The sequence below is a fragment of the Meriones unguiculatus genome, chromosome 10, assembly GCF_030254825.1.
Source record: "Meriones unguiculatus strain TT.TT164.6M chromosome 10, Bangor_MerUng_6.1, whole genome shotgun sequence".
Taxonomy (NCBI): Eukaryota; Metazoa; Chordata; class Mammalia; order Rodentia; family Muridae; genus Meriones; species Meriones unguiculatus.
Window position 1 is genome coordinate 8,174,204 of NC_083358.1, and position 23,430 is coordinate 8,197,633.

General features: G+C 53.5%; 1 protein-coding gene across 2 annotated transcripts; it reads left to right on the forward strand.

The window, feature by feature from the left end:
- Positions 1-56: 56 nt before the first annotated feature.
- On the forward strand, positions 57-18,352 carry Zdhhc7 (zinc finger DHHC-type palmitoyltransferase 7). Of its 2 annotated transcripts, none has more exons than XM_021654465.2 (8): positions 57-464; positions 8,549-8,633; positions 11,556-11,886; positions 13,103-13,227; positions 14,510-14,606; positions 14,955-15,036; positions 16,087-16,217; positions 16,726-18,352. In XM_021654465.2, the coding sequence occupies exons 3-8, from the start codon at positions 11,572-11,574 to the stop codon at positions 16,900-16,902; spliced, it is 927 nt and encodes a 308-aa protein (XP_021510140.1). In that variant the 5' UTR covers positions 57-464; positions 8,549-8,633; positions 11,556-11,571; the 3' UTR covers positions 16,903-18,352. The 2 variants fall into 2 exon arrangements, with proteins under 2 accessions (XP_021510140.1, XP_060247861.1); XM_060391878.1 differs by having other exon boundaries at positions 241-464; positions 11,756-11,886.
- The last annotated feature ends 5,078 nt before the right edge of the window (positions 18,353-23,430 follow it).

Sequence of the window (23,430 nt, forward strand, 5' to 3'; positions counted from 1 at the left end):
ACCCTCGCGGCGGCCCGTAGGCACCGGATTTCTCTTCCGGGCCACTCTCCTCCCGGTTCTCCGTTTAGCATTCTTGCCTTCAATGCTGCCACTTCTCCAAGGACCACCAGGTTTGTGGAAGCTTGGTCTTGGAAGAAAGCACCCCAGTTCCCTCACGAACCTCCTCACGGAAGCCCCGGGCCGCGCGGCCGGAAGGACTCAGGCGCTGTGTTTTGACCTCCCCGGGTCCAGTTCCGGGGTCGTTCCGCTGCGCTGTCCAGGCCGCGGCGTCGGTCTCCGGCTTCTGCTGGGCTGCTGCTGCATCCAGCACACCGGCCCGGCCGGACCGAGCCGAGCGGAGCCGAACGGATCCGGGTCCACCCGGCCCGGCCATGAGCGCTGCCGCATGATGCGTCGCCGCCCGCGCCGCTGCAGCCGCCGGCCGCGAGAAGCCGCAACACTGGGCGACCCCGCCCGGGCCTCGGGTGAGTGCAGTGAGTGCAGTGCATGCAGCGGCTTCGGGCCCCAGGCGGCTACCTCCGCCCGTAGTCCTCTCAGGGGTCTCCTGCCTTCTCTGCCCATCCTGCAGAATCGGGCCCCATTTGCACCCCGCAGCCTTTTGCCTGACCTTGGGCGCGACACTCCGCTCCGGACCCAGGTGTTTTCTGTGGCTGATATCAGGGTTGCTGTCATAAAGTGCTGTCACCCGTCTGTGAGCTGTGAAGTTTTTGCAGCCATGCTTTGTCGCACGTCTGCTCCAATCCTCTGTTCTCTCTCTTTAACCGGACTCTTCTATTCTTTACTGATCTTTCTTCTCTTCCACCCTTGTCCCTGCCCATGGTGTTAAGGGGATAGTTATCCAGAAGGGCATCTGGGACAAGCAGGTCAGTTAGCAGGGCAATAAGACTCAACTCTTCTGAGCAGTCATCGTTTCTAGAACTAAGTCCCTTCTGGCCATTAAATAGGCACATTTTATTAGCTCGTGAACAGCCAGTTTATTGTGGCAATTAAATTGGAGTAATGAGAGTTGCAGCTCAATAGCGGCTTTCATTGTTGTGTGTGGTGCTGTCCAAATCCAAGCTACAGTCCCTGAGTGACTGCACTTGTGTTTATTTTACTGGCTTGGGTGGCAGGTCATTTTCATTTCTTCCTTAAATCTTTCCCAGCTGCCCATCGCTGCTCTGATCTTTCTCGTTGTGTACAACTTTCACTTAACTAAAGCTACTTTTTAAAAAGATACTTTGTTGCTATGCAATGGCACATGCCTTTAATGTCAATACCCCGGAGGCAGAAGCAGGTGGATCTGTATGAGTTCGAGGCCAACTTAGACTACAAATCGAGTTCCAGGACAGCCAGGGCTGTTACACAGAGAAACCATGTCTCAAAAAACAAAAACAAAACAATAAGAACAACAACAAAAAGGATACCTTGTTAAACTTTCCCTGCAGAATTCCTTAAAGTGAAAGGTTCTTGGGGTATTTTACAAAATGGGCTAATGGGAATGCTAACTAAAGTTTATTTTTTGAACATTGCACAAAATAGATGAGAGGTGTTAAAACTGGATTGTGTACTTTGTGGAGTAACTGGTAGGGCACACTAGCTTCTGAATTGAGAACAGGAGGAGAGAACAAAAATGAGTGAAGACGTAGTTTCACTAGAAATTTGTCCAACTAATTTGTTGGGACTCTTGAGTGCCTCAGCATTCGGTTGGTTGATGAGTTAACAAATCGAAACTCTAAGATGGATATAGGTGCACACCTTTAGTCCCAGCCCTTGAGAAGAAGGTGCAGGTGGATGTCTGTGAGTTCAAGGCCAGCCAGCTTTACACAGAAGAGAAACGCTGTCTAGGAAAACCAAGGTCAAATGCTTTAAGAAAGATTGTTTTCTGTTTGTGTTTGTGTATGTATGTGTATGTCCGTGCACACACCTGCCCCATGTGTGGGTCTAGGTGCCTGCAGAGGCCAGAAGAAACATCAGGTACCATGGAACAGGAGTTACAGGTGGTTGTGAACTGGCAAATGCACTCAGGTCTTCTGGAAGAAGAGAAGTGCTCTTAACCACTGAGCCATCTTTCCAGCCTGTTGTTTGTTTGTTTGTTTGTTTTTTGAGACAGGGTTTCTCTGTGTAGCCCTGACTATCCTGGAACTAACTGTAGACCATGCTGGCCTTGAACTCAGAGATCTACTTGCCTCTGCCTCCCAAGTGCTGGGATTAAAGGTGGGCACCACCACCTCCAGGCTCCCTTTATAAAGAATGCTTTGAAATACAGGAACAGAAAAGAACACATAAAATCACAACTATTGATCAAGTTCTTGTTTCCTACTGAGCTCCAGGGCAGGGTGAACGCTGGCGCTTTGCCATGGGGCACTTCTTTTCTAACAGCTGAGTGTTGCGGTCCACTGTGGGCATTGCTGAGATACAGAATTTAGTATCTCTCCACATTGCAAGGTGGGGTGGGGTTTTCCAAAGCCATCCTCTCGGTCATGGTTCAGAGGAAGGACTCAGAACTCACCGAAAGACACCACAGTTAGTTGATTTGTTATAGAAAAAGACTGCAAGGTTAAACTTGGTCAGGGGAGAAGAATGGAAGCCAGGGAGGTCTCAGGTCTCTGCTTCTGCCATCCTCCTTGTGGGGCCCCAGCTCCCTGACATGGCTGTATGACAGTGTGTATGGAGTTTTGCCAACCCAAGCCTCCTCTGATGCAGAGACGGGATTGGCAATGGTGTAGCAGGTGGCCTTGCTTCTAGGTAGATGGATACTCTGACACCCAGAGCCTCACAGCACACCATATTGTTAGTCTTTTCTACTCTCCCTACTTGAAAATGTTTTTGAATTCTTGCTACTGGAATCTTGCTCTGAGATGCTTGTTATTCCTGGGGAAAGACTTGAGAAGAGACACATCATATGCGGGACACTCTCAAGGGTGAGAATGGACAGTGGCCCAAGGGACCATTATGGAAAGAAACGCAGGTTGATAGTGACCAGAGCCCATCACGCTGGCCCGCATGCTTAGGCAGGCTTTGTGCTATGCTACTGAAGTCTCTGGGGCAGAGAGCTTTCCTGTGCAGGTGATTGATTAATCCACTGGATTAATCCTGAAGGGATGGGCAAGGTATGTCCTCATTCTTTACCAGAAAGCCTCTGCTAGGTTGGAATCCGGGGATCTTTTTGGAATTTAAGAAAATCATGTCTCCACCCAGGGCCAGAGATAACTCAGATCCCATTCTACCAGGTCCGAGTCCTGCAGCTGCAGCTCCTGGTTTTACAGGCTGCTGATTGTCAAGGGTGGGTCTGTCCCCTTGAAACTGCCAGTTTCTAACTAACCAACTAATATAGAGAGTTGTTGGGGCCTAGTGCCCAGAAGCTTGAGTTCTATAGCGTAAGGGCTATCGTCACATGTGTCATGGAGAGGTAGTGACAAGGACCAGAGCCAAAGTAGGTGTGTCCTCTGGCATACCAGAGAGCAGGGCCATTGTACATACAGGTTGGAAGCTTCTGGCTGCTTGAGAAAGCCAGGCTCCCGTTCATAGAGCACAGTGGAGAAGTGCCATTAGCTAGAGAAGTACCAGTTTCCCTGGAAACAAACTTTCAAAGTGTCATTGAGAGTTTTGAATTATCAAAATTCTCCTGTCCCATAGAGTATCCTTTCTCAGCCCTGGGCTCTGGAGGGAGTGGATGTGAGCAGGAGAGCCCAGCAGTGGAGGCAGAGTGGCCCTAACCCCATATTCCTAGGCTGGGTTTGAGTGAGCTGCTGACCCATTTCTAAGACCCGAGTCCCCATCCTAACAGCAGTGCCCTGTGTTTGGTGAGCCTCATGGACACTGTCTGCCTCGAGCACCCTCCCCATCCCCCACCTAGCCAACACCAGCCAACACAACACAACTCAGCTTTTCTCTTTCACTCACCTATCATTTTGTAGTGTAGGGAGATGCTCACGGACTACCTTGATGAGGGGGTGATGGGAAACAGGCAGCAAGGGAAAGGCCAACAAGAAGGGTTGTGTGTAGACTCTGAGTGGCTGTGACTGCAGCCTGTGGAGGGGCCTGTGGACAGGCGAGCACTGGCATGACCTGATCCCTGAAGGATTGCACTGCATGCCAGCGGGGCAGGCTGGTTAGGTAAATAGAGCCACCGAGTCTGCAGGGGACTTGTCAGAGGCAAGCTGTGTTCACAGTGCCAGGATCTGGGTGTGCAGGGCTGGTGGGGATGTGGTCAGGTTTACGACAGTTCTGCAGGTCAGGACCCCAGCATTTGCTCCTGGCTTAGAAGTGGGGCCTGGAGGAAGAGGCCAGTGAAGGTGATTCCTAGTATTTGACCTTGGTGGCTGGGTGGTGTAGTGCTAGTTATTGAAATGGGGAGGGGTGAGATCTTAACAGTGGGAGCTCTGCTCCCACCTTCCTGCAGTGGAATTTGCTTGAAGCCAGCTGACTAGACAGTCATGTCGCCAGTGTGGGTATTTTCTAGGGTCAGTTCTCCTTTCCAACTCCCTGTGCCTGTGATTCCCCAAGAGGTCACTTCAGAGAGCACAGGGGTAAAGAAGTGAGGCCCCATTCTAGGTGCTCCCTGGTTGGAGACCTGCGGGCAAGTGTGGCTGTGGAAGGGAAAGCCCAGCGGTGCCTCCCACCCCTGAGGCATCTCCCTGCCTAGCCCCCTACTTCCACGCCTGTGTTCTCCGCTTGCAGCCTTTGTGACCTGCAGTGTTCCAAGTGCTGTTATTGTGACGACGTATTTTTAAAAGACATGAAACCTTCTAGAAAGGTTAACTAAGGCTGCTTACTGCTTGCAATGTACAGCCCTTGCCAGTGTGTTGACACGTAGCTTTTGTTAGGTGTGTCTGTATTTTCTTCAAGGTTAATAGTTTTTTAGACTTAGTAATTAGAGGAGAAAATAACAGATTCATGTGCACAGGTGCTCAGCATGTCGTGGGAGGCAGCTCCACACTCGTGGCTTCGCACTGGAATGAAGAATGCTTCGGGAGCACTTTAGACGGGCCCTGTGCTAGGTTGAGCCTTGAAGATAGCCTCCCTTTGAGGTTGTCCCCATCGTCACCTGGCTGGTGACATGCCCAGGACACTGTCATGAGGCGTAGGTGTACTTGACCACATGGAGGAGTCTACTGCCCTGATAGTGCCCCTCTGAATGCTCAGGATTCCCACTGCCACCCAGTCTTAAGGAGTCCTGCATCATCCCTCACTCTGAATCTGCTCCTGGGTCTCCTCAGAACCTGGGCGCCTTCAGGTTCTTGCTACCCGCGTTTCTAGAATTTGCCTTTCCAATGTGGGCTCTGTTCTACAATTCCAGGCCAAATCTTGCCTTCAACACCGACTTTCCTGTCACCAGCACTTTGCTGGCCTTCAACCTCCTTAGACCTTCGTGAGCCCTGGCAGGGCCTTTGGACAGAGGCCAACCCTCTACAGTGCTTTCAGAGCACCTCGGGTTCTCAGCACTGTGGGTTCAGGGCTATATCTCTGCTCTTTCTCTTCCAGATCTCCCTGCATTCCACAGCTGAACCTCACTGCACTTGGCTCCCCAGCCTGCCTCTCTCCAAGGGTGGGGTGCTTTAGTCTCTGCTCACTCTGCATCTCTGCAGACCCTTCCTCCAGCGTCCAAAGGCTTTTGTCTTGGGGTTGGCTTATTTGAGAAAGGGTCTCGCTTTGCAGCTAGCCCTATGAGAGCTGAAACTTGCAATGTAGACAGAGTGGTTTTGAACTTGGAGAGGTCCTCTCTCTGTTCCTGGGTGCCGGGATTAAGGCATGCACTGTACATGTATGCGGTGTGCCCCCAACTGTACATTTTAGCAAGTTCCCACCATCCTCTGACTACATGCCGCCATCCATCCCAGTCAGAGAGGACAGTCACGCTACCCACCCTCCAGCCCCTGCAGTCGCTGATGCGTTTAGATATCTGGGCCTTCTGCTTTGTTGAGTTGGTGACAGCTGTCCAGTGCGGAGCCTTTGTGCTCACTCTGCACTCTAAACACTGTGTTCTTGGAATCTCCAGAAGTGCATCATTTCCAAGCTGCATCATACAGACAAAGGCAGCTTTTCACTCACCTTTTGCAGGATGCCATGGTGACTTCTGCCCATCAGCAGTGTGAGGACCACTGCTGAGTACACTCCCATGCAGGGCTCTGTGGGAATGCTGTCTTGGATGACTTGGGAGTTCTGGATATGAGGTCCACCCTCTAACAGTCAGCTTTCTCCTTGTCCTCCCTCTCCTTTGTGGCTTCATTCCCTGGGCCTGTACACATGAGCCCCAGTCCCTCAGAATTAGAACTATTGTGAGCCTGCACCACTTCGGTGGCCATTAGACAAATTCAAAACAAGGATGAAAGAAAGGGGCCTCTAGGATGAACCTTATCTCACGCTCAGTCTGGCGCCTTAATCGGCTTACTTGGCATCTGTTCTTCTGTCCCCATAGTGTCCACTGTGGGCGAAATGTGGCATGGTCATAGCAAGGTGCCACGGGCGTGGGGAAGCTCTTCTGTAAGGTAGGGAGATCAAGACTGTTTCTGTGTGCCTGCCAGTATGAAAGGAGAGACACTGGAGAGATTGAAAGCCAAAACTTCCTCTTCTTACTCTAGCTTCAGGTGCTTCTGTCTTAACTGCAGTGAAAATGATGCTTTTTTTGCTTGCCTGGCATGTATGAGGCCCTGAATGGAGTCCCACCCGGGAAAAGCAGTCAGTGGCCCAGGCCCTCAGCACTTTACTGAAATTTCCTGGAAGAGGTCCCTGGAGACCCAGTGAACATTGCCTATGGGGGCTGACTGTTCTAACCCTCCTGCTTCCCTGCCCTGCCCTGCCTCCTCCCTGGAATGCTCATGTTCCCAGAGCCCCAACGGCTATGGTGAGCTCACCTGTCTCCCCTATCCCTACACTGCTGTGCTGCCGCCTCTCATTCTAAGTCAGAGCAGTGGTCGGCAGCTGGGTAGGTTTTTGGGCATGCCCTACAGATACACCAGATTCCATGAGCCCCAGTCTCATCACTCCCCACTAGCCAGCAGTTCCTGCATTCCAGAGGCTACTGAACCTGCCCATCCTCTGCATTGCTGCCCTTCCTGTGACTGCCGATTCCCTCAAGCCCCACTCTTTCCATCCTCTCCTCATCTTTGCTTGGGTGAGAGGAGGCAATAGGCTCCTGGGTGAGCCTTCCTCTGCCAGCCTCATCCTGCCTCGATGCCAAATACTGTTGTTTTCCTCCTCTTTAAACACCTGTCCTCTTACCTGAGTTCTACTTCCTGAGCACAATCAAGTAAGGCAGCCTTGGCTCTTGAATGCACTGCTCAGGATGCCTTTCTACTGGAGCTTTTTCCTCCGGCTCTGCCCAGATCCCTGACGGGGCCATTTTACTCCTGCTTCTTTTCTCACGGTAGCCTCACAGATGCACAGGAAACACACATTTAAAGTCTGTACTTTATCTGTTTAAAACAACGTAGTGAATTTTTTAAAGCATAGTCTCACTACGTAGCCCGGGCTGACCTCAGACTTGAGGCAGTCCTCCCGTCTTGGCCTTCTGAGTGCTGGGGTTACAGCCCTGTGCCACCAGAGTGGGCTACTTAGTACATTTTGCTTTGATAGCTCCATGCGCCCCTGTCACTTGCTTCAGCCAGAAGGCCGCCTCAGCCTTTTGTTCCAGTCTCTTCAGAAGCCTGCTGACTTGTCTGGTGTTTACTCCCACAGGAGAGCCACTCGGTACGTGTTCTTTCAGTTTTCTGGGTGTTTGAGACTGACCAGCGGTGCTCGTTGAGTCGTATTTTCTTACCCTGTATGACTGCCACAGTGTGCCTGTGCCCTGCGGACTCCATCTGCAGTGGCCCTCATTCAGTCCCAGTGTCTTCTTGTGGCTTCTCTGCCCAGCCCCCTCTCTTAGGCCTGGTGCTATAGTCACCTCTTAGGCACACTGGCCATCCTGTGTCTTTCTCCATGGCTAGTGAGAACAGGCTGGACATGCCTATCCTGAATCGATTTTTCTTTCATTTTTGGTTTTTCAGGTGTCTTTTGTTTTGTTTTTATTTGCTTGTTTTGTGTTAAAACTCAGACAGGGTCTTTCTATAGCCCTGGCTGTCCTGAGTCCTCACAGTGTAGACCCAGCTGGCTTGAGACTCAAAGGTCCTGCCTGCCTCTGTCTCCCCAAGTGATCGGATCCAACGCATGTGCCACCACACCAGACTCCTGCAGCTTTCTTGAAGGACCCAGGTATCTGGATTTGTATCCAACATGAGGAGGGTAAAACACTAACGTAAGCTCTGGTTGGCTGTAGTCGTGCGTGTCCTAGTCCTAGCTGCTGTGGCTCGATGGCTTGAGCCCAGGAGTGGGAGGCCACCCTGGGCAACCTATAATAACTTGTCTCAAAAACATGGTAGTAAAAGCAGTAATTTTGTCTCTGGGGTTGCTGATTTGCCAGTGATGAGAACTCAGAAGTCCAGTGCTTTGTTGTTGTAGACAGCCCCACATGCAGAGCCACGGTGCTGCTGTAGGCTGTGTGTGTGGCATCCAGGGTCCACAGCCTGTGGCATGCGCTGCTGTGTCACACATCAAGTAACATGTCACTGGGTTTATTATCTTTCAGGCCACATCACACAGGACAGCATGCGCCTTACGGTCCTGAAAAAAAGGCACAAGAGCTCCCATCATGCTTAGAAACAGTTTGTAAGGTGAGTCTATGGCTGCTGTGCATGACAGGGTCTCACTCTAGCTCAGGCTGACTTTGAACTTACCGTCCTTGTGTCACAGCTGCCTGAGTGCTGGGTTACGAGCACAAGCCACCAGTCCAGCCCCTTGTGAGGCAGCTGTGGGTCGTGGGGCAGGTAAGGGGTGTGTGCGGTCAAGGTCAGAGGCAGCTGCAGGCCGAGGCCTCCCTTTCTGCCAGTCTGCTTGCCTTCGCCAGGGTGAGGAGTCTGCTTAATGCCGTTACCCTTTGGCCAGTATCACAAGACAAGGAGGGCTGCAAGTGTGGCTGTCACCAGGGCTGATGGAGATCTGTGACAACAAATGTAATGTCTCAGGAGTCGGTGCTTTACACGCAGCAGGAACAGAGCTTTACTCTGTGTGGGGGTACAGGCTCAGGTGCAGATAAACCCCATTAATTGTTAGACTTGGAAGATGGTGCTGTTTCTGTCACCTCATTGACGCCAGTGTTCTCGGGGCTCTTCCAGATCCGACCATCAAAAGAGTGTGGCACCAGCAGACATCAGTGTTGGTTGTGTGGGACATGGCTCCTAGTGGGTCGTGCAGCTCCACGTCACATTTCTGGGTGCCAGTCACGTGCTCTTTGTGTACGGAGCACTTTCCTCACTTTTCCCTTTCCCATTGCACTAATGCAGCAGACACAGTGACTTGGGAAGGAGTGCACTCAAAAATAACTACAGTCCTGCTGTGTTCACTCACTGCCTTCTTTCAGATTTTGTGCAGGCATGGCAGCACTTGGTGGGTAGAGGCTGGAGGGTCAGGAGTTCAAGGACAGCTTGAGCTACATAGAGCATAGAGTGAAAGGACACCTGGGCTACATGACCTTGTCTCAAACACACACACACACACACACACACACACGCATACAGCATACACACCAACACACAGGAAAATGAAGTGATGCCTGAATCTTGGGCTATTTTCCTTCATTGGCGTCCATGTATTCTGCAGGTGGACTGCTCCTGAACTCACATGTTACACACTGCCAGCTTGGTGTGCTCATCTAAGACTATCCTGCCACGGCCATTGTTAGGTGTGCCATTCTTATATAAGTACCCCAGGAAGAGCAGAGCACTCCGTGCCCCGGCCCCTCTACCAGAGCCAGGAAGCACAGCAGAGCTGGCACCACTCAGTAGTGGCTCTGTACCCGTATGGCTTGCAGTGCCCTGCCCTCTGGGGAGAGCTCAGACTGTAAACCTGAATTCTGACCCGAGAACCTCTTGTCTCTCTATGCCAGTCAGGCTGTTTCTCACAGCACGCCTTGCAGAGGAAACCAGAAAGCAAAGGACTCCCGGCCTGTAGAAGCCCTTAGCTGGGGCCCTTGATGTTCCTGGGCCCAAAGAACTAGAAACTACCTGGGTGTGGTAGCACACTGCCTTTCATGCAAGCACTTGGGAGGCACAAGTAGGCAGATCTCTGTGGGGACTGAGGCCAGTCTGGTCCACACAACCAGTTCCAGACCGGCCAGGGTCACACAATGAAGTCTGTGCTTAAAAAGAGAAAGGAAAAAGAGGGGCTGGGAATCAGAGGAGACTGTCGGATCTGCAGAGGCCCTTTCCTGCCACATCCGCCTTGAAGCAGACAGCTCTTGCTGCTGCGTGCAGGTGTCCTGTCTCGGAGGGGACACATCTCCAGCATGTTGGTGTCAGGCAGGTAGCAGGTGTGGTCGGTGGGTGGAGCCTGGCGGGGGGTGGGGGGAACAGATAGAGCACTTAGGCCACGCAGAGCCACCCCACCTCTTGTTGGCTCCTCAGACCCAGGTTCAGCCAGTGGTACTGAGGCTCTGAGACCCCCGTCAGAGTGTCCAGGAGGGACGAGCTACGCATGGTGTTTGCGGGCAAGAGAAGCAAGGCCCTGAGTGCTTCCAGGGGCCTGCCTGGGGAAGCTGCATGGGGGCATGAGGCAGGTGGCGCTGTGCAGATGGACCCATTGTCCCGCCTTCTTTGATGCTTGACATTGCCTCGAAGTTGTTTTGCTCTGATCTTCTCCGGCTCTGGCAACAGATGTCTCTTCTTGTTCTACTGTGTGCTGTGTCCAAGCTCTGTACTCTGCAAGTGGGGACTCCCATGGGCAGGTGTGCTCCACTTGCAATCAAGAAAAAAGGTTATAGCCAGACCTAAAAAGCCATGCTGCTGCTGGGCGGAGCCTCAGGAGCACCCCCTCCTCTCCTTCGCCCGCCTCAGCGCTGCTCTGGAGGGGGCAGCCTCACCTCGGTGCCCGTCAGCATTTCACACGTACAAGGCACAGCCAGACTCTTCCTCCCCTTGACGTGCCTGTCACGGGTGTTCCCACCCTCAGCAAACATAAGAGAAGGGTGACTGGGCAGGCAGGCGCCGCAGGCGGAGCAGTTCCTGCCAAAGAGCCTGGTTCTTTCGTTTCTCTGACCTATGTGTTCTGGGCAGTCAGAGACCACAGGAAGTACGGGGAAAGTCTGGAAAGAAAGAATGGATTCATAAACAGAAGAGACCTCTCGAAGGTTAAAAATCATATGCTAGAAGCAGCATATGACTGAGGAATCTAGAGGTGAAAACAGGAACCCTCGACAGAAGCGGTCACACATCTTCGCTAACCTGGGAAGGAGGAGGCTGAGGCAGTGGAGGTCGTTGGGGACAGGGTCCCTAGGTGTGCTGGGGTGGGTGCTGTGATTCTCTGCAGCCTTGTCTCTGTATGTGGTGGGTGACAGCTGTGCATGCACGGGCAAACCCCACAGTATGGACCTCACACAGCAGCACTTATGTTCTTTTCTGCTCGGTCTATTTGAGCTGACGTTACACATGTGGCTTATCATGTTTACGTGTGTGTGTGTGTGTGTGTGTGTGTGTGTGTGTGTGCGCGCGAGCACGGGTATTCCTGCCCAGGAGCCTCACCAGCTCTCACCCCTTCCGCAGGGAGTGTCAGGGAATCATGCAGCCGTCAGGGCACAGGCTCCGGGACATCGAGCACCATCCTCTCCTGACCGACAATGACAATTACGACTCTGCCTCCTCCTCGTCCTCCGAGGCCGACATGGCAGACAGGGTGTGGTTCATCCGTGATGGCTGTGGCATGGTCTGTGCTGTCATGACATGGCTTCTCGTCGTCTATGCAGACTTCGTGGTGACCTTCGTCATGCTGCTGCCTTCCAAAGACTTCTGGTACTCTGTGGTGAACGGAGTCATCTTCAACTGCTTGGCGGTGCTCGCGCTGTCATCCCACCTAAGAACCATGCTCACTGACCCGGTGAGTCCACGGCCTCTCTGCCTAGAGCACGGCCTAACGCTGTCAAGGAGCAGCACACAGCACAGATGAGCATGAGTGTGAAGAGTGGGTCGGGCCCCCCTGGAGCAGATTCCGCTGGGTTGTGAGGAGAGGCAGACCTGAACTTCCGCTCCTCGGTCCCTGATGCGGCGAAGGCTCAGTTCAGAGCTTCCAGGTCTGGGATGGCTGCTTCTCAGAAACTTGAGACACCCTTTTTGTGGCCACCCAGATCCAGGGAAGGTGGCCAGGGCTTCCTCTGGCGAGGGCAATCTGAAGGCCACATGAGAGCAGTCGCCCCAAGCAGCCACTGCACTGCAGGCGGATGAGGCCATGTGTTGTGCTTCTGAGAAGTTCTCAGCTTCCTTACAGCATTAACTGTGGCCCTGGCTCAGGGACTCCTGGTCTCTGCATGCACAGTGGCTGTGCTTGTGTCTGTCAGTCTCCTCCCAGGAAGATAACGAGAGAAATGCTGGCTTTGCAGCTCCTTGTAAGCCAGCAGTTCTAAACCTGTGGGTCAAAACCCGTTTGGAGGGCCACGAATCCTGAATATCAGATATTTACATTATGATTCACAACTAACAAAATTACAGTTATGAGGCAGCAACAAAGTAATTGTGGTTGGGGGTCACCACAACATGAGAAACTGTATTAAATGGTCGAAGCTTCAGGAAGGTTGAGAACTACTGCTCTAAGCTTACGTTGTCTTCTGAGGTGGAGGCAAGGCTGTCTGGCCTCACAGGCTGCCTGCCTGCTGTGCTGGGATCCACAGCATAAGCCTTTGCTTTCTCCCATGTCTGACTCACAGTGGCCTTGGCCAGCCTATGGGTGAGAATAGAATTGTGTCATAGCACACACCCTGTGCCGCACAGTGTGCTTGTGAGGCCTCTGGCCATACGAACTCCCTTCCTCAAACTTACACTCGGGGCTTCAGAAGCCTTTGTCTTCCTGAAACAAGGTCTCACTGTACTGTGTAGCCCAGGCTGGCCTCAAACTCAGCCATCCTTTTGCACCTGCTTCCCCAATGTTGGGATTATGGGCATGTTTTATAGATTGGGGGGGGGGGTGTTAAGGGAGGGAAGCCCTGTGAAGCATTGCTGACCTCCTGCCTCTGCTTCATGAGTGCTAAAATTATGGCTTGAGCCTTGTTTTATAGTTCTGCCTCCCTTTCGCCCAAACTGAACTCAATCCGTGTGCGCAGGGGGCTGTCCCCAAAGGCAACGCCACGAAGGAGTACATGGAGAGTTTGCAGCTGAAGCCAGGCGAGGTGATCTACAAGTGCCCCAAGTGTTGCTGCATCAAGCCGGAGCGCGCCCACCACTGCAGGTAAGGCCTCCATGCTCGGCGGAGTAGCCCAGGCAGCACCCGCACTCCTGTGGGAGTCTGCCGACAGCGCAGGCTTCGGGCCCCTCCCCGTTGCAGGAGACAAGCTGGGCACCAGTCAGAGGAAGCAACAGGGTCTCTGCGTGTTTTCCCGGCCTGTCTACTGCGGGTCGGCACGTGAATTTTGTAGCTGGAGAAACAGGGCCCTGTATGCTTGCTGCCTTATCATGCCTGGCAGGGTCTGCAGACGAAATGAGGCTGCTGTAGACCCACTTTCTGACGCTAGTTAATAAGAAAAAGGTGAAACAGCCCAGCTCACAACATGTGCCTTTTGAATGTCAGCCTTTCCTGGGCTCCGTCAAGTGGCCTTGCTATAGTGTGACCTTTGCCCTGCTGTGCTAGGACTTGATTTTAGACAGGGGAGCTGATATCAGGTGCGGGTGAGCCTGCGACACTGCTCCAGTCTGGAAATCTGTTGAGCTTCCCTGGATTTGTACTGAGTCCCTGTGTGTACACAAAGATGGAGCGTGACCTCCCCCTGAAGTGTCTTCCCCCTAATGGGATGGGATTTCCAGGAGCAGCAAATGAAGATGAGCAGGGCCATTCAGCGGTCCCCAGGGAGGAAAAACCAGCATAATAGGGCTTTGTCACCCATGGCTGTGGAGAAAGTGCGGAAAGGTGTACATCTTCCCAGCCAGACCACAGGTGGCAGAGAGATAGAGTAGTGGCCTTGGGCTGGGGTGGCAGTGGGGAGGGTGGGCACAAGTGGTCACATCCCAGCTGTGCAAGTGCAGGAGTCACTGAGCTGGGCCTCTAGAGTGGGCGAGCTGCTATGGCAGGGAACTTACTCCTCAGATCCATTAGAGATGAGCTGGGGATGTTTTGGAAGCTGTTGGAATGGCAAGTGCATTTGGGAGACATGCAAAAAATACATCTGACAGAGTGGCGTCATTACGGAGTCCAGCAGAGCCAAGTATGGCTGCCACAGTGCTCGCTGGATGCAGTCAGTGATGTAGACTGTTTCAGAAACGAAGCTGGCAGCAGAGTCAGGCTTGTGAAACAGTGTAGGAAAAGGCACAATACATGCCTGTAATTCTAGCACTTAGGAGGCTGAGGCAGGAGGATCATTATGAGTTTGATGTCAGCCCGTGCTACATGGAGACTTGGAGAGGTCAGCAGAGTGCTGTGCAAAGGAGGTGCCCAGCCTCTCCCACCTTGGATTTCATCTGGTGTCACTATGGTTTCCCCCGGAGCACAAGGTCCTGAAGTGTCCTTTCCTTTGCAGTATTTGCAAACGATGCATTCGAAAGATGGACCACCACTGCCCGTGGGTGAACAACTGCGTGGGAGAGAAGAACCAGAGATTCTTCGTTCTCTTCACCGTGAGCACCAATGTTCTGTGGAGGCTGCAGCGAGCCTGGTGGAACTGGGGGAGGGGGGTTCAGCCACCTGGCTCCCCACCTTCCCAGGGCTGATGGCTGTGTTGGCACATGCAGGGCACAGGGCAGGGGTGACTGTCTGTCCCTCCCCAGTCATCATTGTCATCACAGGGCCCCCATCCTAGAGTTTATTTCCCCTCTGCTTATTTTGCCACGTAACTTTTGGACTTGATCCACTGAGGTCTTGGATCAGCTGCTACTGCCCATAAGTCACTCTTCCATGCCACCTTTCCCCATTGGGGGTGGGATGACAGATTGTTGAAATCAGCTAACCCGTCTCCCTCCTTCTAGATGTACATAGCTCTGTCTTCAGTCCATGCTCTGATTCTTTGTGGGCTCCAGTTCATCTCCTGTGTCCGAGGGCAGTGGACAGGTAACTAAGATTCCATGTGTCATTCCTGAAAGTATTGCAGAGCGGGGGGGATGGGAGGGAACTGGGCTCCTGGATGGGAGCATAGCCTTACTCTTAATAATCTAAGGGGTTTTTGTTGTTTAGTTCTTTTTACTTTTGTTTTTTAATCAGGGCCTAACTTTGTAGCTCAGGTTGGCCTTGAACTCAGGGACGATTCTCCTACCTCAGCTTCCCAAGTGCTGGGGTAACAGGTATAAGCCATTGTGCCAGGAAGAAGTTAACATTTCTTAGGATCAGAATGTGGTAGTTCCACTCTTGCCATCCGGCCCACTTGTTGAAGCCTCCTCATTGGACTTCCTCAGTCAGTGCATGCCTAACTTCTGAAAAATCATTTTAGCTACTTCCAGACTTTAGACACTGCGGGGGACAGGATTACCACTGTTCCCATCAGCCTTGCATCGGCTTTCTGGCTAGCGTAGCCGATCACTGTTCACAGCTGTCCTGGCGTGGCTTGATGGGGCATCCAGACAGGTGTAGCCCAGACAAGTGTTGCTCAGCGGGTGCAGAAAGGCAAGTGGGGCTGAACTGCTGTGACAGCGCCTCCAGTGTTCCAAGCCCCCTGCAGCCACACAGTGTAGACAGAGACGCAGGAGCACCCTTTCAGGACAGTCTCCTGCCTCAGGGAAACTGCACAGCTGCTCAAGTAGCCGAGGCAGGAGGACCACAAGTTCAAGGCCAGCCAGGCAACTTAGTAAGACCCTGTCAAAGCAAAATGAGGGGCATTCAGTGGTAGAGTGCTTGCCCAGCATTTGTACAGCCCGGAGTACGGTCCCCAGTGCAGGAAGAAACTTCAGGGAAGGTGGACTCCCCAGAGAGCTGCCGGGAAGGGTGGTGAGGCTGTGTTGGGCAGGGCGGTGTCCCGGGCAGCCTCTTGGAGAGCCTGAATGGGCCGGTGCTGCTGGTGCACATCCCTTCCAGGAAGCTGGCTGCGGGTGCCGGGGTGTGCGCGGGCAGCGCTGCCTGTGGTGGAGGGTGCTTGTGGTACGCTGACCGCCTCGCTCTTGTCCTCAGAGTGCAGCGACTTCTCACCTCCCATAACTGTAATCCTGTTGGTCTTCCTGTGCCTTGAGGGCCTTCTGTTCTTCACGTTCACCGCAGTCATGTTCGGTACCCAGATTCACTCAATATGCAATGATGAAACAGTGAGTCCCGGCCCGGGTCTGCGGGGGTGGGGGAGGGGGGCACTGTCAGCAGGAATGGCACACGTGCACTGATGTGGGGTCTCCGGCAGCCTTGGTCCCCGAAGGCCTGTGTTTGCTGCTCCCTCCTTTGGCACGGTGTGGTTTCTGGGCCCAGGATCTATTTAGGTCAGTAAAACCAGGCTGGCTCCTAGCCAGAACACTCAGCGTGCCCTGGCAGGCCTGGGGTAGGTGCTGCCTAAATACAGGCTGAGTAAAGCATTGGTCCCATGCAAAGGGCCCCTGTGTCTGCCAGGAGCCACAGCCAGGCTGCCTTGGAGGCTGGTCCATGTAGATGGCTGCAGCTTGGCTGTGCATGTGAGACAGGGAGGAAGGAGTACACACGGTGCCCAGCTCCACGAGGCTTTGGAGGCCTGGTGGCGGCACCTGGAGACACGTGCTGCCGAGTACAGCAGCAGGCTGGCTGAGAGTCTCTCCTCACTGCCCCTGCGGCTTCTCCTTCTGCCCCCAGGAGATCGAGAGGCTGAAGAGTGAGAAGCCCACGTGGGAGCGAAGGCTGCGGTGGGAAGGGATGAAGTCTGTCTTCGGGGGGCCCCCCTCCCTCCTCTGGATGAACCCCTTTGTTGGCTTCCGATTCAGGCGACTGCAGATGAGGGCCAGGAAAGGAGGCCCTGAGTTCTCTGTGTGAGCCTGCAGGGCAGGAATGTCTGCAGACATCTCAATGCTCACTGGCCTGCGAGCACAGCAGCCCTGTGGGCAGATGGAGCTGGCCAGCTGATGGGGACCTAGGGCCACAGGCACTTGTGATTTCTCTGTGTACTGCCAGGAGAAGCATGCGGCCCCGGGAGGCCATCCTCTCACCATCCTGACGCTTGGGATGTCACGTGGGCCGTGAGCACCCCACAGGTGGAGCTGCTTCTCATCATGAAGAAAGCCAGCACAGCAGCTGCTGGAGTCCTGCTGGCCCACCCCCAGCACACTCCTTACCGGAAGGGGTTTCCACAGTGACCCTGTGGCTTGGAGGGCTCCAGCACCTAGCACTGAATGGCAAAGGCGGCTTCCAGAACACTCCCTGCTATCCCAGATCGGGCATCCTATGACCCTTCCAGCAAGTCCGTGTGTGCTCATCTGTGTGTCTGTGTGTGTCTGTGTCTGTGTGAGTGCGCCCGCATACGTGCGCATGTGTCAGGATCAGCAGTGTTGTTCAGGCACGTGTGTGGTAGACAAGCTGTCTTTCAGACTCCAGTGTTTCAGGGAAGTGGGACGCACTGCTGGCCCTTGCTGGCCTTCTATGAATGTATCATACAGTGTCCAGATCCAAAGAACAGGCATGCCTGCGCATGGGCCCAGCCTCCTGCTTTTATTTCACTGAAAATTTAGTGTTTGAGGGTGTGGAGCTGAGGTTTTGTTGTTCCAGCCAAATTAGCAGCATGCATCAGTCCCTCAACAAGGAAGGTGGTGGCCCTGGGCTGAGGCCCGGCGCTGTCTGGGAGGGGCTGTGGGGAGCGCAGCATGAGAAGCAAGCCGCCTTGGGCCCCTTTGGGCAGGTGCTGCAGGGGGAGACAGCCTGGTGCCTAAGCTGTCAGAGCTGTGACATGGTGACTATTTCTCTACCCATGGCACTGCAGTGGAGCCTTGGTGCAGGCTTAGAATTAGTACACAAACAGCTCCCCTCCGGGGACTTGCCTTAAACTCGTAGGTTGTTCCTTTGCTGCTGGGTGAGAGCGGGTCTGACAGAGGCTGGGGACTTCCTGTGAGTCTTCTCCCACGCAGACACCAGTGTTTCCCTGCTGGGACCAGCTGCCTTTCTGTCCCTGTGACACCATGACTGTTCTTTTGGTGTCAGTTGCTTGTGCCCTGCCCTAATCTGGGCTCCTATGCTACTGAGGTGAACCCCAGGGACCTGTGAGCCTGGCCCTCATGCAGTGAGCAAACTGTGGGGCCCGAGTCACTGCAGAGGGACAGGGAGGCCTCAGATTGTCTCTGCATTCGTTTGCACATGTGTCTGGGCATGCAGGCTCTGGTGGTGTCGCCCTCCAGTGCGGAGTCTATGGCGGCAAATCCAAGCTGAGTATACTTGACTTCTCAATTCCTCAGTGTGATTTTATATGAAATAAAGTAACCCGTCCACAGTCTCACCCTCCTGCAGCCCTCTTCTTCCTGGGTGGCCTGCCGTGCTTTCTGCCAGGCCCTGCTGCTGTGTGCCTGGCATCTGGGCACAGCTCCAAGTGGTACCGGTGCAGCTGCTGCCTGGCTTGGATTTCACCCTAAGACCCCTTAGCTTTCTCCTAATTAACCTTGGGGGAATTTTTTTTTTTTTTTAATGCACTTTAAACACTAAAGCTGAGCACAGAAGCTGGTATCCATGACCTCAGCCCTTAGGAGGCCAGGACACGGGGCCTATTGCTGTGCTTCAGAGGCCAGTCTGCCCCAAACAGGTGAACACATGCTTTTGAAAACCTTTCATTTCCACAGTGGGGAGGCAGAGGCAGGTGGCTATCTCCAAGTTTGAAGTGAGGCTGATTTACCCCGTGAGTTCCAGAACAGACAGAGTTACATAGAGAAACACTGTCTCAAAGAACCAAACCAAACCAACTCTCCCTGCAGAGCCTACCTATGGATTCCAGTCCGCTGCCAGGATAGCCCCCTGACCCACTTTAGGGCCTTCCTAACCTGAGCCAGCTGGCCTTGACCTCAGCATCTTGCCCTGCCCTCCCAAGGGCAGGATTAGCAGGTATGTATTGTGCCCAGCACCTTACAGCTTAGTTTGCACACATTTTCTAGGGCTGGAGAGAAGGCTCCATGTTTAAGGGTACTTACTGCTCCTTCAGAGGACCCAAGTTTGGATGCCAGCATTCACATAAGGTGGCTCATGACCATCTTAAATCTGGCCCCAGGAGACTGGACACCCTTTTCTGGCCTCCACAGATACCTACATACACATGTGAAAAAAGAAAAAATTCTTCATGAGGAGGGAGCCAAGATGGCCCCTTCATCTGCCCAGCCTTGGGTTTGCTATACAGATGGCACCTGTGAAGCCCGTGGTGGCCTTGACAGAGACACAGGATGTATGGCTACCAGTGTAGCTCCAGGCCTGAGGCTTTCAGGCTGTGACCCTGTGTCCCTCTTGCAACATTAGGAGGCTTTCACCACGCAGCAGCAAGGACTGCAGAGGAGCGTGGATACAGCGTGGGTAGGATGTGGCTCAAGCTGCCGTTCTGTTACCTTGACTCCAGTCAGCTGCCGTCCAGCCTGGCTGTTGTAGTAGAGGCATAAGCCCCACAGACACTCCAGGACCCAGTGGCTCCTTGGCTCTTGACTACCTAAGAACAAAGACACAGACCCAGAAGGGAAGGCGCATGATGCCTTGGCCCTGTGGCTGCTTAGGCAGAAAGATGGGCAACCTAGGCTGTGTGAGAGCAGCAAGGGCCAGTCTCCTACCCGCATGGATGGCCTGCTAGAAAGTCCAGGAGGCTACGGAGGAGGTGGTTCCGGGGACACCCCCACAGGTGAGGTGGCGGTGTCCCTTTGCTTCCTGTTGGCTTGGGGCTCACTGCCTGTAGTTGGCAGTGGTGCACGCTTTTAGTCCCAGCACTTGGGAGGCAGAGGCAGGCTGATCTCTGAGTTTGAGGCCAGCCTGGTCCACAGAGTGAGTTCCAGACAGCCAAGGCTACACAGAGAAACCCTGTCACAAAGATAGGTAAATAAGAAATGCAAGTAAAAGTGTCTTAAAAGGGAGTTGGGGCAGAGATTACTGTGGAAGTGTTACCCTCACACACCCTTGTGTGTCTGGTTTTAGATAACTTTATCCTCCATATCGAGGTTTAGCCTTGTGGTGCTGGTCACCTGGGCTCCTGCCCATTTGGTTCTGGGGAATGTGTAAGTGTACATCTTCCTCTCTGGTCTGTGAGTCAAGTTTGGAGCTGCCTAGACCCACCGCTGCCCACCCCCCAACCCTCTTCTCTTTTGTCATCTTCCCCCCCCCAAAAAGAAACCCCTCATCTCTGTCTTCCAATTCTTCTCATGTGTCTTGTTTGTTTTTAGGCAGGGTATCACTGTGTAGCCTTGGCTCACCTAGAACATGCTGTGTAGATTAGTCTAGACCCCAACTCACAGAGAGCCACCTGCCTCTGCCTTCCAGTTCTGAAATTAAGGCACGTGCCACCATGAGGCCAGGAGCCCTTTTGTCTCATGTTACCCAGGCTGGCTTAGAATTCCTGTGTAGCCCAGGCTCCAGCCTCCTGGGTGCTGAGTACAGGTGTTCACCACTGTCCGCAGCACCCCTTGAGATGTCTTTCTTGGGCTTGTGACAGTTTTCAGGCACAGGAGCTTGTGCTCTGTGCTATAGGGCATCTGGGGTCTGCCATGGAGATGGGGGTGGCACCCAAAGGCTTTGGCTTCGTCCTTGTCCTCCGTTCCCTCCTCCAGTCCTATGCTCTCCGGCTGCTCTGCAGCCTCTTCCTCAAGTCTTGGAGGAGGACACTGAGGGGCAGGTTGGACTGTGAGGTGAAGGGGACCCCAGATTTCCAGTTCCTCTCCTGTGTCAGGGAGCAGAACTGACGTGCTTACAGAGCCCTCCCAAACCACTGCACTCAGAAACTGGGGACTCCCCACTCCCTGAGAGGTGGCACAGCCAAGAGGCCCCTTCACAGACAGGGAAACAGGCTCAACATCTTCCCAGCGTGTCCTGCTGGGTTGAGGACATCGTTCCACACACTGCTCAGGACGCGTACCAGGTCCTCAGGACAGTGCTGCCCACTGAACACCTCCTCAGGACAGTGCTGCCCACTGAACACGTGGCTCAGTTGGTAAAGCATTTGCTTTACAAACATGAAGACCCAAGTTTGGTCCCTTGCAAAAAAGAACCCATGTTTAAGGAAAAAAAAAAAAAAGAAGAAGAAGAAGCTGGGCGTGGCAGCACCCAGCTGAAATCATGGTAGAGTCCTGTGTACCCCTGAGGCCTGCTGGCCGGCCAGCCTCATCTTCTCACGTGAGCCTCTGGACAGTGAGAGACCCTGCTTCAAAAGCAAGGTGAAGCCATGAGAGCTGGCTCGGTAGATAAAGGCACCTGCCACCAAGCCTGGGGACCTGATCTTCATCCCTGGGACCTCCGTGGTGGAAGAGAACAGACTCCAGCAATTGTTCCCTGACCTCCACACCCATGCCATGACGTGTACCTGCCTCCCTCTCACATAAGTAAATGTGTAATAGTTTAAAGGAAAACCCCGAAAATTGATGTCACTGGGGAACATACCCAGGCGTAAGGGGTGGGCACATCCTATCCTCAGGAACAGACTGGAAGAGAAGTGGGTTCTGCAATGCTAGGTGGTGGCCACGAGGGGGCGCCAGAAGTCGGCAAATGCCTGGGTGCTGCAAAGGTCCCTCAAATAAGGTTTTTCTCTCTTTTGTGTCTCTGTTGTCCCATGGCGGGGGGGGGGGGGGGGAAGGGGGGGAGGACTCCTGCAGAGACCAGAAGAGAGTGTGGGATCCTGTAGAAATGGAATTACCTGACTGACATGGGTGCTGAGATCCAAACTCGGGTCCTTTGGAGAGTAGCAAGTGCTCTTAACTTATGAGCCATATCAGCCATCTCTCCAGCCCCATTAACCCAGGCCTGGAGAAAGTCCCAGTTGGAGCTACCCTGCTGGTTGAGGTTGCAGTTCTTGCCTGGTCCGGATGATAGCCACTGTGAGCAGGACTCCCTCCCCTCAGCGGGGCCCCGGCTCTCTGCCTGACTTCATCTGGAGAGTGTCTTCAGAGAAAGGCTCCTCTAACCACATCTGAAACGTGGCCTCCCCTCCGTGGCCTCCGACAGCACAACAGGGCTCTGGGCTAGCTAGCTCTCCCTACCCTGTGCCTATATGGTAATTAGATTTTTTTTTTTTTTAATGGTAGGAGGTTGCAGTATGATGCAAACCAAGCACTTAGCTTCCCACCCACTCCCCAGGGGGTAGATAGCCTCAGCTGTTCCTGGGGTGCGGGATCTCTGTACAGCACTCTCCTGCTCCTCCTGATTTCATGAGCTGCTGGGAGGCAGTCCCCAAAAGCAGGAGGAGAACCAACAAGTAAGTCCCCTTAGCTCAGCAGCTTAAAGAGCACTCACTAGCTGCTTTCAAAGGACTTGGGTTCAATTCCCAGCATCCATTTGGTATATAGCTGCCATTCCAGGGAGTCTGATGGCCTCTTTTGGCTTCCTTAGACATTGAGTACACACATGGCGCACATAGATACAGGCAGGCTAAGCACTCCTACACAGAAAATAAAAAGAAATAAATCTTTAAAGGGGGGGAGGGGCTGGAGAAACGGCTCAGTAGTTAACAAACTTGTACTCTCTTGGAAGATCTGGGTTTGATTCCCAGCCCTAAATGGTGGCTCACAAATCATCCGTAATTCTAGTTCCAGGGAGTATAATGCCCTCTGCTGGCCTCCTCCGCAGAGCCTCACCCATATATGCATGCATGAAAAACATCCATACGTGTAAAATAAAATAACTCCTAAGATCTTTTATTTTTCAATGGGGGAGGGGCTGGAGAGGTGGCTTGGTGATTAAGAGCACTGGCTGCTCCTCCAGAGGACCCAATTTCCAGGTCCCCACATGGCAACTCACAACTGTAGCTCCAGTTCCAGGAGCTACAGTTGTTCCACTCACACAGACATACATGCAGTCAAAACACCAATGCACATGAAAATTATACGTGTGTGTGTGTGTGTGTGTGTGTGTGTGTGTAACACAGCCTGCCAAGCCGCTAAAAGAAGCAGTTACACATACAAGTTAAATGGATGGCAGGAGTGGACACATCAGCTGGACCCTCGAAGTGTGAGTCAGGAAGGGCTTTGAGGGCCAGATGAGGAGCCCCTAGGCGGGGACTGCAGTGTGTGCAAGGGCTCTGGGGCAGGGCCTGGTGAGAGGCGGTCCACGCAGCAGTGTGCAATTTGGGCTAGCTGGGACCACAGAACACTGGATAAGAGCTGGAAAACTGTCCCAGCCCAGAGACGCCGGGGGCTTCACTTTCCTGGTTGCCAAGCCAGTGGGTGGGTAGTGGCTGTCTGCTGGGCCCCCGCCATCTGAGGCTGGGGGACAAATGCTTCCGGGGTGACCTTGGAGGCAGCCCAGCCAGGCTTCCTGAGCTGCGCTGCAACTCCTGGCAGGACCTTGGCGCTCGCCCTAGGGACAAAACACCCCCTCTTCCCAGCTTGTCTTTCCAGAGAGGAGCCC